The sequence below is a fragment of the Bombus pyrosoma genome, linkage group LG16 (genome assembly GCF_014825855.1).
Source record: "Bombus pyrosoma isolate SC7728 linkage group LG16, ASM1482585v1, whole genome shotgun sequence".
Classification (NCBI taxonomy): domain Eukaryota; kingdom Metazoa; phylum Arthropoda; class Insecta; order Hymenoptera; family Apidae; genus Bombus; species Bombus pyrosoma.
Window position 1 is genome coordinate 2,164,625 of NC_057785.1, and position 14,063 is coordinate 2,178,687.

At 33.0% G+C, this 14,063-nt stretch overlaps 3 protein-coding genes across 8 annotated transcripts; all 3 read right to left on the reverse strand.

Annotated features, from left to right (window-relative positions):
• Positions 1-40: 40 nt before the first annotated feature.
• Positions 41-3,315, reverse strand: LOC122576392 (vacuolar protein sorting-associated protein 37A). 2 transcript variants are annotated; one of them, XM_043746630.1, is made up of 5 exons: positions 2,671-3,315; positions 2,104-2,293; positions 1,922-2,036; positions 1,313-1,837; positions 41-1,244 (listed from the first exon to the last, which is right to left on the reverse strand). In XM_043746630.1, the coding sequence occupies exons 1-5, from the start codon at positions 2,757-2,759 to the stop codon at positions 898-900; spliced, it is 1,266 nt and encodes a 421-aa protein (XP_043602565.1). In that variant the 5' UTR covers positions 2,760-3,315; the 3' UTR covers positions 41-897. The 2 variants fall into 2 exon arrangements, with proteins under 2 accessions (XP_043602565.1, XP_043602566.1); XM_043746631.1 differs by lacking the exon at positions 2,671-3,315 and adding an exon at positions 2,398-2,526.
• A 1,412-nt stretch (positions 3,316-4,727) lies between these two features.
• On the reverse strand, positions 4,728-6,386 carry LOC122576396 (40S ribosomal protein S2-like). The gene is made up of 3 exons (XM_043746638.1): positions 6,263-6,386; positions 5,343-5,691; positions 4,728-5,246 (listed from the first exon to the last, which is right to left on the reverse strand). The coding sequence occupies exons 1-3, from the start codon at positions 6,271-6,273 to the stop codon at positions 4,752-4,754; spliced, it is 855 nt and encodes a 284-aa protein (XP_043602573.1). The 5' UTR covers positions 6,274-6,386; the 3' UTR covers positions 4,728-4,751.
• A 1,385-nt stretch (positions 6,387-7,771) lies between these two features.
• Positions 7,772-11,823, reverse strand: LOC122576758. Of its 5 annotated transcripts, none has more exons than XM_043747493.1 (3): positions 10,611-11,823; positions 8,963-10,532; positions 7,772-8,460 (listed from the first exon to the last, which is right to left on the reverse strand). In XM_043747493.1, exons 2-3 carry the CDS (start codon positions 9,129-9,131, stop codon positions 7,940-7,942), a joined length of 690 nt encoding a protein of 229 aa, XP_043603428.1. In that variant the 5' UTR covers positions 9,132-10,532; positions 10,611-11,823; the 3' UTR covers positions 7,772-7,939. The 5 variants fall into 5 exon arrangements, with proteins under 5 accessions (XP_043603428.1, XP_043603426.1, XP_043603430.1 ...); XM_043747491.1 differs by having other exon boundaries at positions 8,963-10,041; positions 10,348-11,823; XM_043747495.1 differs by having other exon boundaries at positions 8,963-9,508; positions 9,759-11,823.
• Between the last annotated feature and the right edge of the window lie 2,240 nt (positions 11,824-14,063).

The following is a 14,063-nucleotide window of genomic DNA, read 5'->3' on the forward strand; positions in this document are numbered from 1 at the left end:
TGATCATATCGTGATATGGTCATTAGTAAATCAGATTCTATTTTTTTTACATCCCTTTTGTTTTATTGTTATTATTAAAAACTCGTTTTTTTAAGTTATTTACAACTTACGATTTCTACACAATTATCTTTACATTTTAATTTCAACACGAAAACTTTTCTTTGTTACCTTAAGCTGTGTTTTTAGATAATAGTGTCATGAATATTCTAATAAAATTACACACACCACACTGTTTAAAAAAAAAGCATTTTCTCATTTCAGACTTTCGTATCTATACAATTATCAGTATATTACAATATTAGGAACATTCGTAGGATAAGTAATTAGATTAACATTACTGAATAGCAAACTTTGAAAAATCGATTTAATTATATTCTCGCACATTTATTTACACAGTAAAAAAAAGTTCCTTTTTTTGTATCAGAGTGGTATTGATGCAATTGTAATATGTCACAGCACAATAACAGAATAATTAAATTCATTTAAAAGACACTTTCTGTATGGAAAAATAAGTACATTTTAAATTAATTGAAGTATTTGATAGCTTTTATCGGTTGAAACCAACGCCTTTGGTTTTCGTACATATACTCAATAATTTCTTTTCAGAAGTAATTTCAATCAATTCACTCGTGTGTTGCAGTTTCGATTATTTTTCGTACCGAATACCACATAATCTAATTAATTTCAACGCAGCCCACGCATAACAAGCAATGACATAACTCTGTAACGTAGTAACGTATTAATACGTTATAAAAATGTTCTCTGCCAGCGAGTATTTTTACCGCATATATATTTGATAAACACGAATACTATTCAAATTCACAGTATTATTTAATTGAACTAGGCATTATGTACAGTTTGTTCGATTCATAGAAAAAGATAAGATTATACATAATTTTAATAACCCGCTCGTTTCAATTCGTTCAGCTGGTGTGCTAATTTTTCCTCTTTAGTTCTTCTCGCTTGCCCCAGCTTCCTACACTCGATATAAGTGCTGAGGAAACGTTCGACATCAATTTTCCTATTAAGGAAGTCCTCGGCGATTCGTTCGCTTTCTTCGTGACTCTCATCTGCAGCTTTCCTTAAACATTCTTTTATATGATCCGGAGTAAATGCTTCGGACAATTTGTTGTATCGTTGTATAAGCTGATCATATCTAGCCTTTAATGCAGTGACAGTCTGTACTTTATTCGCTACATCAGACTGCAATTCTCTAAGCTCGGGTTCTTTGGCTACATTGGCCTCTAAGGAATAGAGAGAAAAAGATAGATATCCAAAAGAAGAAAATAATCTTTGTCGCAAATAATCTTACCGGCAGTTTTTTGGACCCAATCTATTGCATCGTCGATAGCCGTGTTAATGTCTTTTAAGTCGGAATGTTTATCCAGGAATTCATCTAATCTATCATCATCCTCACTTAACCATCTCAATTCCTCGTTACTCAAGTTATTCAATTCTGGAAACGCTATGCTCTGCCGTAGCTTAATTTGCGCTTGATTCGGCAACGATTGCTGATGGTAATTCGCGTTTACGTAATGCGAATTCAAATACGTTCCATGTTGATTTGAATTGTACCTAGTTACATCTGTATTGTGAAGCGAACCGCTTCGCGAAGTCGCAACATATGCTGAATGCTGTGACGGAGAACCGAATTTTGTATGGCTCTCCGTCACGTACACCGTACCCGAATTTGTATGATTGTAATTATAGATACAAGTATTTGCATTGGCAGATGAATACTGCGGATATTGAGTGTTATAATAAGAATTGTATGACGCCAGTGTAATTTCTGGATACTGTTGCAGGGAATAAGACGGAGAATTTCTTCCTTGTGAATCTGTGATTCATATAATAAAAGAATAGTAACAGAAATTTTGATTTTTTGCAATATAAAATTTTTGTAATATAAAGATGTATGTACCTCTGTGGGACTTGATAGATCCAGGAGAGATTTCTTCTAACAACTGTGGAGGATTTTTACTAAATTCTCTAATGATAGCTTGAACGACACGACCAAGATCACTGTGCACTGTAAACTGATATGTAAAACCAAATGATCTTCACGATTCTAGTCAAATATGCTAGAAATATAAGAGATCTTACATTAAGTAGTCCTGGTGCACTGGTGATTTCGTTGTGTTCATTACACCAAGGGTGTTTTATGGGTGGAGAAACCCTGAGTACTGGTTTTTCCAACGGAAACTCCGGTGACAAAGAGACCATAATAGCCATTCTCCTTTCCCCGGCATTGAATTGTACCTGATATTCCACATCTTCTCTTAACTCTACTACACTGTAACACAAATTATGTATAACAGTTAAGCAACCATGATAAACAGTTACACAATATAAAAAATAATTCGATGGACAACACAGGGACATATATGAAATATTTACTTTTTTAAATTAAATAAGAAATTGAGCAATCGAGCTCGAGAAACTAGGCGTGTATCTCCTTGTATGACGGACGCGTAATGAGCAAATTAAGGCTTAACCAAGTATTTAATGGCAAACGTAATAAGCTTTTTATTTTATTCGTCGTATATGAACCATAAAATGCAGATTTTACGTGGATAAAAAATAATGTTACACGGAATTGTTAGATGATATAGACAGATTAATGCGAATAAGGTTAAGCAAGAGAGGTTACAATCGAAAAAATCTTCTTACTTGTCGTTAAAAATTTTCAAGGTGTCGATTTGTCGTTTTCTCTTAACTGCGACATTCTCATTTTCGCCACGGAATATTCGCGATATCATTTAAAAGGGTTAAATCTAGATAAAACATTCGTTTTATCCTTCGACTTCCCTGTCAAATTAACCATCCAACAGCAGAACAGCTGTTTCGGCCCTAGTCAAACTTCACGGGAGAAATCGAGATCTATCTAGCGTTAGCAATGTTTTTTTTTACACTATACTTTCGTTTAAAAAACGTCAGTTATACATATCTATTGTGTTTTGAAGTCGATTACTTTTAAACACGCCGATTCAAGCGATCGATAAGATTGACAGTCGTTCGAATAACGTCACGGTGACCATTTATTTTATTACCTAAGCTAAAGTTAATCGCCTTTGTTACAGTACTAATGTGGAATTTTTTGCGTATTTCGTTAATCAGACAGCAGAAAGAGATATACAATATACAACTGGCTATCTCTTTACATGATAGATGCATAGTATCCATAAAATCATACAAAAAAAGTTGCATAAGGATTGATTTGTAATAAAGTATAAAATTTGTGTTAAAGTAACACAAACCACAAAAATCTATTTAAAATATAGAATTGCATTCATTAAAAATATTTTATTTAATAAACACATTCATACAGTTACTTCCATTAATATCCGAACAACCTTTAAAACAGAATAACTTCTTTGAAATTGGATCAACTATTTAAGCTTTTTTGAAAAGTTAAAATAGTTACTTTACTAAATGATGTATGAAGAAAATTTTGGGAAAATTGCAATTGGTCGGAATTGCGAAGATGATAGTAAAGATCGCTTCTTACAACTCTTTTTTATTAAGCCTGTAATGAAAATTTAAACAATACGTTTCATCAATTATATTGTACATGCTGAAAATGTCATAAAAATCGGTTAAAACTGGTGAAGATCGCAGTTTTTGACAGCTTTCGGCCTATGGCCTATATAGCTATAATAAATTTAAAAGTTTTTAAATCCTTCGATACCAGTCAATTGTTTCAGTATTAATCGATCTCGATGAAATTTTCAGAATGTAAATAACTAATATAAATCTACAAATCATATTGTTTATATTTTCATTACAGGCTCAGATAAAAAAGTCGTAAGAAGCGACTTACACCATTTTCTTCGCGATTTCAACCAACTGCAATTTCTTTAATTTTTTCTTACGCGCCATTTATATATATAATAAACTAGTAATATATAGTATATAGTAAAACTAAATATATAGTAAATATCCTAACTTCTCCAAAAAACTCAAAATATTTAGCCCAATTTTAAAAAAGTTAGTTTGCTTTAAACGCTATACAAATATTAACATAAGCGACTCTTCTGTTTAAGAAAAGAAGATTTTGAAATATTCGTACAGGATATACATAATTTTCGTAACATTATCTACGAATTGTAATTATTAATGTACGCTTTTGCAACCGTGTAAAAGTAAGTAAAATGTGTGAAAAATCGAGTAAACGTGGATAAAACGTTCTAAAAAAAATCGTGTAATTGTAAATAAAATGTGTTAGAAAGACCGTGTAACTGTCAATAGTAAAAAAGAAGACCCACCAATAATTAGGGATCTAAGCGAAAAAGAAAAGAACTATAGACATACAATTATTTGTTACATTATAGGATTATAGGATTTGCGATCATACTTATCATAATGCTTACGCACAGTTTAAGACTTCTAGAGATGTGTTGTAGATATTATTTTTTACAAAACTGAAAATCGAGTGAATTGTAGTATTTTATAACTAATTTAACACCTATGACTGGGAATGTTTATGCAAATTCATGTTTTTATGAAAATGGTTAAAAAAACGAAAGTTATATAGATCTGCCTCACCTACAAAATATTATATGTTTTACTTTGGACATTTTATGTATTTTTATATATGTATTTTCCAGGTGCTAACTTTTGCATCTTCCATAATTAACTTCCATAAATGCATAAACATCCACAGTTTATTTACGAAATATGAGATGTAATAAAAATAGGGAAGGAAAGGCAAAATGATTACGATTAGATACTTTGCATGGAGGTTTATTTCTTTAGGCAACTTCAGCAGGTCTCTGTCCGCCTACAACTCTATGATTCTTCGACAAGTAGTCCGCGAACTCTTGATAAGGAGCTTTTCTTAGCGCCTGATCATGCCAGAGATCCGGTGTTAAGTATGCGTAGGTTTTGGCAATAGCTGCATAAGTAGCTTTCGCAAAGTTGCCAAGAGTACAGGTGGATCCTCTAGCTGAGGTATAGCAATCCTCGATACCAGCCATTTGTAACAATTTCTTCGGCACAGGTGCTGATACAATACCTGTGCCTCTTGGTGCTGGAATTAAGCGCACCTGAACTGACCCACACTTACCAGTAACTTTACAGGGTACAGTATGAGGATCACCGATTTTATTTCCCCAATAACCACGACGTACTGGCACAACTGACAGCTTGGCAAGAATGATAGCTCCACGGATGGCAGTGGCCACTTCCTTGGAACATTTTACCCCTAGGCCAATGTGGCCCTTGTAGTCCCCAATTGCTACGAAAGCCTATAATAATATAAAATGAGAATTACTAATGAGATCTTCAGTGCATTAATAATCACACTACATCATCATTTAAAAATTACGCTTGTATAAAAATACCTTGAAACGAGTACGCTGACCAGCTCTGGTTTGTTTCTGTACTGGCATAATTTTCAGTACTTCATCTTTTAATTCGACTCCAAGGAACTTGTCAATGATCTCATACTCCTTGATTGGTAAGGAAAAGAGGTAGATATGTTCCAAAGACTCAATCCTTCCATCTCTAACAAGGCGTCCCAGTTTTGTCACTGGAATCCATTCCTTGCTATCCTCTTTACCACGTCCACGACCACGACCTCGACCTCTGCCCCCGCGACCTCTACCTCTTGGACCTCCACGATCACCTCCTCCACGAGAACCAAACCCTCCACGAAAACCTCCACGCGCGGCTGGAGCTGAGTCCGCCATTCTGTTTGAAATTAACCAAGAAAAATGGAATTTATAGACTATTAAAAAGAAAACTGAATAATTAAACGATATATGTAATAAAATTCTCTTTTAATAGTCTGATGCGTAACTATCGATAATTATGCAGTTTATCGACTTCTTCCAATTTTTACTATTTGATTAGTCTTTTTTTTAAGAGATAAAGAAAAATTTTAAAAATTTGATATTTTCTCGGTTTAATCCACTCAGTGTCTAAAATTTACCAAAAAGGTTAGGTTAGATTTAAGTTACATTTTTAAACAATATTTTTATTTATCAGTCACTAAATTCCATAATTATCTGATATGTAATTAATTTAACGTTCCTGGAATAGGGCTAGTTATTTATTATAGGTCACTGCCACGCTAACCTCGAAACACATGTTTCTGATGACTAATAGGCATACTTAAAATTTTTAATACAAAATTTAATTTTTAAGACATTCATTTGTCATAGAATTTTTTACATTTCTAAAAGTATAAAATAAATGCGGTTTAAGGAGAATTAATATTGATTAATAATGTAGTTAAGAAAGATATTTGCAGTGCACTTACGATTTTTCCATCTTCTTCTTGGTATGTAGAGTTACGGAAGGAAGACCATTATTTCTCGAATTCACCAACTCGAATATATATCGATTATATCGATATCTATCGACTACATGTCACATCCGGTATTTAAATATACATTTAAATAAAACACGAACTATTAATATTTTCATGTAACTCAGTTTTTAATTAACTTCCCTTTATCCCTTTTTAATTTCTTAAAACATTATTTTCTTATTGTTCGAAATAGTATATAATCAGTGACGACCATTCATGTATACAATTGCATGAGATATGTATTTTGATGTAAAGAAACTATTTGAATATTTATTGTATGTATCTGAAATTTAGATTAATGTATAACAAAAGAAATTTCTTTTGTTTGAAACTATAACAGAATACGGAAGAGATTTTGTTTGGAATAACAACATTTTGGCGAATGTATACGTATAAAGACGTATAAAGATTTACCTATTTTCATGTTTTATTTAAATTTCAAGTATATAATCTTGATATCTTTTATTTTATTTTAATATCTCATGTATAATTTTTTTATTTTTTAAAACCGTAATACATTTACATTGCATTGATTTGAACAATCACATTACATCTTGTTACAGAAATTGATGAATCATATTTTTCAAGAAAATCGAGTTTGGAAATTTTATTTTCTTGAAGACTGTTTTGAATAGAAAAAGCTTTTTATTTTACGTGTTCGACTTATTTTTGCATGTCTAATGACCTCTTGTTGATTGTTTACTCGTATCTAGTTGGTACTTAGCCAAGTTTAGCCATGTTTGGCAAATTTTCAAACTCAATTTTCTTTTTCATATAAAAGAGTTTTATTCTATATTTTCAAGTTATCTTCTCACATAGGTTTTTCTAGTTGTACCAACCGGCCGGTCTCACGCTGTATATACATATATACATAGTTAACTTATGGTTAACGGGATTTAAAGGATAATTTGGTATAAAGCGGTAATTAGAAGAGCTAATTTTATTAATAATTATTTCGATATTTTGTAAAATAAAGCTGGGGAAACACGAGCGTTATAACGGACGTCAATTTTGACGGACGTTAGAACTATACTCGCACGAGCGTTGGTTTGGTTCTCCGTAATTTTCTCTCATCAATACGCTGAGAAAGATATTCATGTGACCAAAATTAACGCTGTAGAATTCTCGATTTTCGTTTACGCTCGTTTACGTTAAAAATTCAAAAGAAAATATAAGTGAGGACAAGAAAGTAGAAAAGAATAGAAAAAATATTGTCTATATTAATGCATATAAGCTAATTAAAATAATGTAATATTAAAATAATGTAATGGAGAATTACATTTAAGATAAATAAAAAGATAATAATTTATGGAATACGAAATAATAACAATAATGTACATTAATATAGCATTAATAATAATAAAATAATGTAATATTAAAATAATGTAATAGAGAATTACATTTAAGATAAATAAAAAAATAATAATTTATGAAATACGAAATAATAACAATAATGTACATTAATATAGCATTAATAATAATAAAATAATATTTATAATAAGTAATGTTACGATGATATATTTTTGAAGGAATTTTCTGTTATATCTACCATGAAAATTTGTGGTTCGAAAGAGAAATTTTCTTAATGAATTACCATAAAAATATCTAACCGGACAATTTGATGTGCTACGTATTATATTTTGATGGTGTGCGTTGAACAGACGAATTTCTAATATTCTGAATTAATTGCATGACTTGCATTCTGTATTGCATTTTTTGTTCTAAATTAAAGGACTTAATTAGTGGTAATGTCGATTTATAAAATGCCATGTCGTCATCGTCGCCGTTTGTATTTTTCTTATACTCCGAAAAATTAGCCACCTCTTCTTCTGCATTAATTCTTTTTCTTTTTTCTCGTGGAGGGTATCTGAACTCATTATTCGTTTCTTCATTATTAAAGATTGATTCAAATTCATTACTAATGTTGGTTCCTGAGTCTGTACTTATTGGATCATTCTTTTCTACCTCCGTGCTACTACCGGTATCTTGTGGCTCCCGACATTTTTTCAAAAATCCTAATTGTTCTTCATAGACATATCGTATCTTTTTTTTTGCAGCAGAGCCTGACTTATTATTTCCGTTTCTTTTTCTTAAAGTACGAATATAATTATCGCGTACGCTTCTCCATTTAGAAGTTACCTCCTGCACTATAAAAAAGATTAACAATAATCCAACCAATTAAGTGTCAGTAAATTAATATTTCTTTGTACATTGTTTTTAGGAATTTGAGTAGTAAAAACAGCATCCTCGATTTGCGTTACCAATATCGAATAGGTTGATCTACCTCGTGTAATATTATACGTACAACCTACACTGCACAAAAGTGTCGGAATTATCGCATGCAGAATGCATGCCAATAACAAATGATAGAAAAGTGGAAAGAAAGTGCGGTAATTATTGAGAATAGGAGTGAACTCATCGATTACATTGATCTTGAAATATATTCTTAAGAACAAGGACAAGGAAGATACGTTTTTAGGGGCGGATTTACCTTGAGGCCAATGACATTATAAGCATAGCATATTGCAAACGATGTTGGCCAAGTACCATGGCAAGATGGAAAAATATAATTGCGTCGTGCTCATGGTGTACTCATAAAATAAATAATGAAAATGTATTAAATATATTACTCGTTATTTTCTTACTTACCAATAATCTTCTTATCAGTTTCCATCTTTTGCATAAAATTGGGGGTTACAATACTCGCCACACGCAACCACGCTTCGTTTCTTTTTAATTTGTCTTTGTATTCAAGATTGGAAATATCCCATAAAACGGGATGTTTCTCAACTTCGGATATCAGTACCTCGATGTCCATAATTTATTATAACGGTTAATATACGTTAACTCGCTGTGTGACCAGTCTCATAGGAACACAAAGAATGCGGCAACGTCCGTGTTAATTGCTCGACGCACGTTGCGTCTGTATCATAGCGATTGCTGACTGCGTCGCGACGTTGCCAACGTTGTTTTACGTACGTAGGAATTGACGGACGCAATTCGTGTGGTGTGACGTCTGGTTGTGTAACTGTGTGACGGTAATATATACATATGTACCTACCTTTGCGAAGGTTCGGAAACTCCCGTGGTGGGGACGAGGCTCTTAATATCGAGAAGTGTGCTTTACAAACCGGCCGCTAGCCATAGCGCTGGGATCGATTTATTAAACTTTTACATTCAACGCCATCCTTACCACTGAAGATAAAGAATATAAACTATATTACTTTTCATAATTTTTCACAATTTATTTAAAGCAAACATCCAGTATTTCATATGATAGAGAAAATGTTCAAATAAATGTGGATTTACATAGTAACGTAAAATTCAATTGCGGACACGGTTGTCTTGCACGTTGCAGACATAAGATCGCGCTGCACGACAAAGCCTAAGAAATCGATTGATGCGCCTGACTTGAGAAACATTTCCTGGTCGCTAAGAGCTCTACCTTCACTCCAGAAGTTTCCAAACTTCAGTTCTGTTATGCTGTATACACGTCATTTCGTATTATATTCCAAGCACTATTGGCAATCCATGCATCGTACGTTGACAGTGGCGCACATTCCTAGATGTATGTGTGTTCTAATATGTATACGACAATATATGTATATCGCCGTCCGTTAAGGAGCCGCCTACTATGTAGCCGTTCGGAACATCTCTCGCTCGCACGCATTTCTCACACAGTTATACGCATTCTTTTCTGCCATCTTCGTTGAAGCTGCATTGCGTGGCTGCGTATAGAAATGCATATATACATTTGCATTGTACGCATAACGCTCGTATAGCCCCGGCCTAAGTCCAAGTCTAGTTATTTAGGTTGACGAGCGAAATGCATACGGTGTTCCATTATGACTTCTTGCTTGTTATATTATGATTGAGGAGATGAAAATTAATGAATCACCGTGTGCGTGAACGCAAACAGAAACCGAATAAAGGATAAACAAACAGCGGGGAAAGCGCGTACGTCATTGGCTATCCGATAAATAGCCGTTTCCTAAAAAAGCTCTTTTTTAAGAGTCTCTAGCGCGGTTACTTACCGGACAATTATTGTATTTCTACAATGGTCGTCGGTTCAAAGCTGTATCCCAGTGTCTCTAGTGTCTAAATTGACGGACGTGGTTTGCGTAACTGATCTTATACAAAATAATATAATGGCTGCGACGATATAACATTGCAACGTCCGTCGTAACGTACGTCGTTTCTACGCTCGTGTAATACCAGCCTAAATTAAACAAATAAATGCTAAAAAAGATGTAATCTTCTCTTTTTGTTTCCGGCAGATTTCCTCTTTCTGTCTCACATCTACTTCCATGAACTTTTTATTTTTATTTTATGTATATCATATTTTCCACGTTTCAGTTCTAGTTTGATGCCTCCTGATTTCCATCTGTTCCCCTCACTTTATTTATTTCCACACTGTGTGCAAGAGGTCACGTGCAGTGGGACTGAGACTTTGACATCATGCACATCGTAAGTTTATAGCATGCTTTAAGGAATTCTTCCGGACCGCGATCTCAGGAAGAATCTTTTTCGACTACGAAGTCAGTCTTTGCCTACCCTCGCGAATGAAGTAATACTACTCCACTCTCAAGTAGTTACACATTGGATAGATTATTGTACACGGTCTTTAATATATTTTAACTAACACATCTTTTCCTTTCGTTAACAGATTTCGAGTTTCCTTTATCATTTTTACCAGTTTTCAACCTACTTCATATTTCATTTGTATAACACAGATTTTTTACAACGCTGTGGCAAATCTTATAAAATAATTCACTTGTTATTTACAGGGAAATAAATAAGCAAAGACATGTATTATATGGAAATTGTTGTATTTCTCTTTGAACTCGAAATGTGCATCTGTCATTGTTGCACACCACCGCCCTCTCTGTCTAGAATCGTTCATATAGACTGTCCCTGTCGCGCAATCTTGCGTTCTTTGCGTACGGATAAATCATGTAATGCCATCTATCCTTACATGCTCCAAGTCGCTGTTCCTTTCGCCTTCAATAGATATCAGAACGTGGTTTGTCCGTAGACAAAAAACGCGATGTTGTGCGACAAGCACAGACGATATTGCCAATCTATCTTCACATGTTGCAGTCGTTGTTCCTTTCGCCTTCAATGGATGTCAGCACATACTTTGTCCGTGGAACAAGGAATACATTAGTATGAGATAATGTGTTACGAGATCATAGACATATTCATGTGTCAGACAAAGGGTGCCATACTGTGCAACAAGGACAGATATATATCTTCTGTTAGATGAAAACAGCGATAGTGTGCGACAAGGATATACAATATGAGCAATACTAGACGAGAAAGTTTTGCAATTCTTAAAGTTATTATTGTATTATATCAGTATGTTTCGCAGTATTTAAGATTTGTGACAACTGTATCAGTTGTACATACCTTACTAAACTTTTGAATACAAATGCTCATTAATATTTAAATTTCTTGTTGCCATTAAACAAGTAAAAAAGACAATACAAAATTATTGATTTAGTTTGCGAATTTGTGTTACGGAGACCATCACTGCCCGCAACTTTTGGACGATGCAGTAGTGAGAGCAATCGCAGGATGTTGAACCCATTCGTTCGTTACAAATTTGAGCTTCGAGGATTTTTGCATAGACGAGCCAGTGTACGACATAAATTTTAGACGACGCCCTGCCGTGCTACGCGCCTATTACTAGGCAACCAACCACGCAGCCTTCATTTTTCTTCCATCCCACACATGTAAATATCTATATATACACTTATATAGTTTTAAGGCGGATTGTAAACGGATTTGTAAACGTAATTTACAAGAATTTCATTATAAAAGTTATTTTTAAATAGAATTGAACAAAGTACTAATCTATATGAATGCCATAAGACGTGCAGAGTTATTTAATTAAGATATATTAATATTCGTAATAGAATTATATAATTTACATAATTTACTGTACATTACTGAAAAGTTTCAATAAACGTTTAATTAAAGTTAATCAGCTGTTTAATCATTTCATGGTCTATTCAGCTATCCTAGAATGACCAATCCTAATTCTTCAACGAAAAGTAGAGTGGCAGACTTTTTAAACAAAGTTCTAAAACTCGAAACGTGAAAAATAACCCTGTTCACCATTAAATTGGGTTTCTTGGAAATAATATCATTTTCCAAGAATTCTTCGGAATCAAAATTTCAACAAAATCTTTGATCTGTTTTGTGATTTTGTGCCAGGAGAACATAACAGTATAGGAAGTGGCACGAACACGACGATTCTTGGAATTTGTCATCGTCTCTGAATTTTTCAAAGCTATATCGTAGTCTTTTTTAACTATCTTTTTTAACCATATGCAAATTTCATATTTTTTACTTTTTGGAAGATTAGATAATGAAAAGGATAAGTGGATATATGATTGTAAAATGCTGTTAAACTATTTAGATTTACTGAAGCCCTTATAAAATACATTTTGTACAACAATTTTGCGATAGATAATGTCAGTTTTTATTGTATTATATGATCATTTCCAGGAAAACTGTTGCTAATTGTGAGTCGAACACAGTTATCTATAATCAATATAGAAAAAAACAATTTATACCTAACAACTATATATTCATACCTAATAATAATAATGAAATAATAAATTATAACAAAACTTCTATAACACGGGATTCGTGATTTCCAAAAATTGATTTTAATTGAAACTGATTGATTTTCATAAATCACGAGTATAATAGTATTACTAAATGGCGTAAAATATCTTCATTTTAATTATTTCAATAAATGAATGATTTAGAAGTTTCATTACGATATTTTTTATTAAGAATGTAGGAAGGGAGTTGGGGGTGAAATTCAAAAGATGCAATCACAAAAGTTCAAAAATGAATCCACTTAAATGAAATTTTTGCAAATGCACAGTTGGTCAAGACGTGGACCCTTAGAGGCTATAATCGCCTAGCGGTAAAACATGGAACTAATATCTTTATAACGAAATTAAAAGATGGAACTTCTTAGTCTATAAGCCAGGTTCTGAAATAATGTAGGAATTAAATTAAAGCTGTAACTCTCAGAAATCTTCTTTATAATACTTCCAGTTTTCAAAGTAATTAATTAATTACATGAAATAGTTAATATGGCCTATTTTAGCCTCTTTAACGCTATCTATCGAAATTCTCTGGTACTAAATAATTAAAAAAATTAAGTGGTAATGGTAAACCTTACTATATGATAAAATTCTAAATGTGTGAAAATTGATCACAGAAAGAGAAAAATTCGTTAATTTTCAATGGGGATTCGATTTATTAGGAATTACCAAGTGCACATAACCATAATTGATAACTCCTCTATCTCTATCATACTTCGTTCATTGTCTCTCTTTACCCGTGATATCACGCGAAGTGATATCAACAACCTCTTTGGGTACCCTATATTCCTATTAACAAATCACGATTTTTAACCCGAAATCATGCTTTTGATAGATGGCGCTGATCTCAGGATGGCTTTCATTGATTGTGACATCATAGCGTTAAATTTCGCTGCCGATTTTCGGTAGGTAGCATTAGAACAGGTCTGAATCATATCATAATGGTTGAAAACAAAAGACATGTGTACATATTTTAAAAGATGATATTTCAGGTATCTTTAGAAAAAAGTTTGGTTAGGATATATTAATTTTTGTTAGTTTCATACGCTGTTAAATGGAAGGAAACAAAATGCATCATAGGCATTTGATGCTTTTCCTTTACCGGAAATGCAAGAATGCCACAC

Excerpts from the sequence above, each read along its gene's own strand:
- LOC122576392 (XM_043746630.1), bottom strand. The coding sequence starts at position 2,759 with ATGATATCGCGAATATTCCGTGGCGAAAATGAGAATGTCGCAGTTAAG. Across the intron at positions 2,037-2,103 it reads GTGCACCAGGACTACTTAAT|TTTACAGTGCACAGTGATCT; the intron begins GTAAGATCTCTT and ends TTTACATATCAG. Across the intron at positions 1,245-1,312 it reads TTGGGTCCAAAAAACTGCCG|AGGCCAATGTAGCCAAAGAA; the intron begins GTAAGATTATTT and ends TCTATTCCTTAG.
- LOC122576758 (XM_043747493.1), bottom strand. The coding sequence starts at position 9,131 with ATGGACATCGAGGTACTGATATCCGAAGTTGAGAAACATCCCGTTTTA. Across the intron at positions 8,461-8,962 it reads AACTGATAAGAAGATTATTG|TGCAGGAGGTAACTTCTAAA; the intron begins GTAAGTAAGAAA and ends TCTTTTTTATAG.
- LOC122576396 (XM_043746638.1), bottom strand. Across the intron at positions 5,247-5,342 it reads GTCAGCGTACTCGTTTCAAG|GCTTTCGTAGCAATTGGGGA; the intron begins GTATTTTTATAC and ends ATATTATTATAG.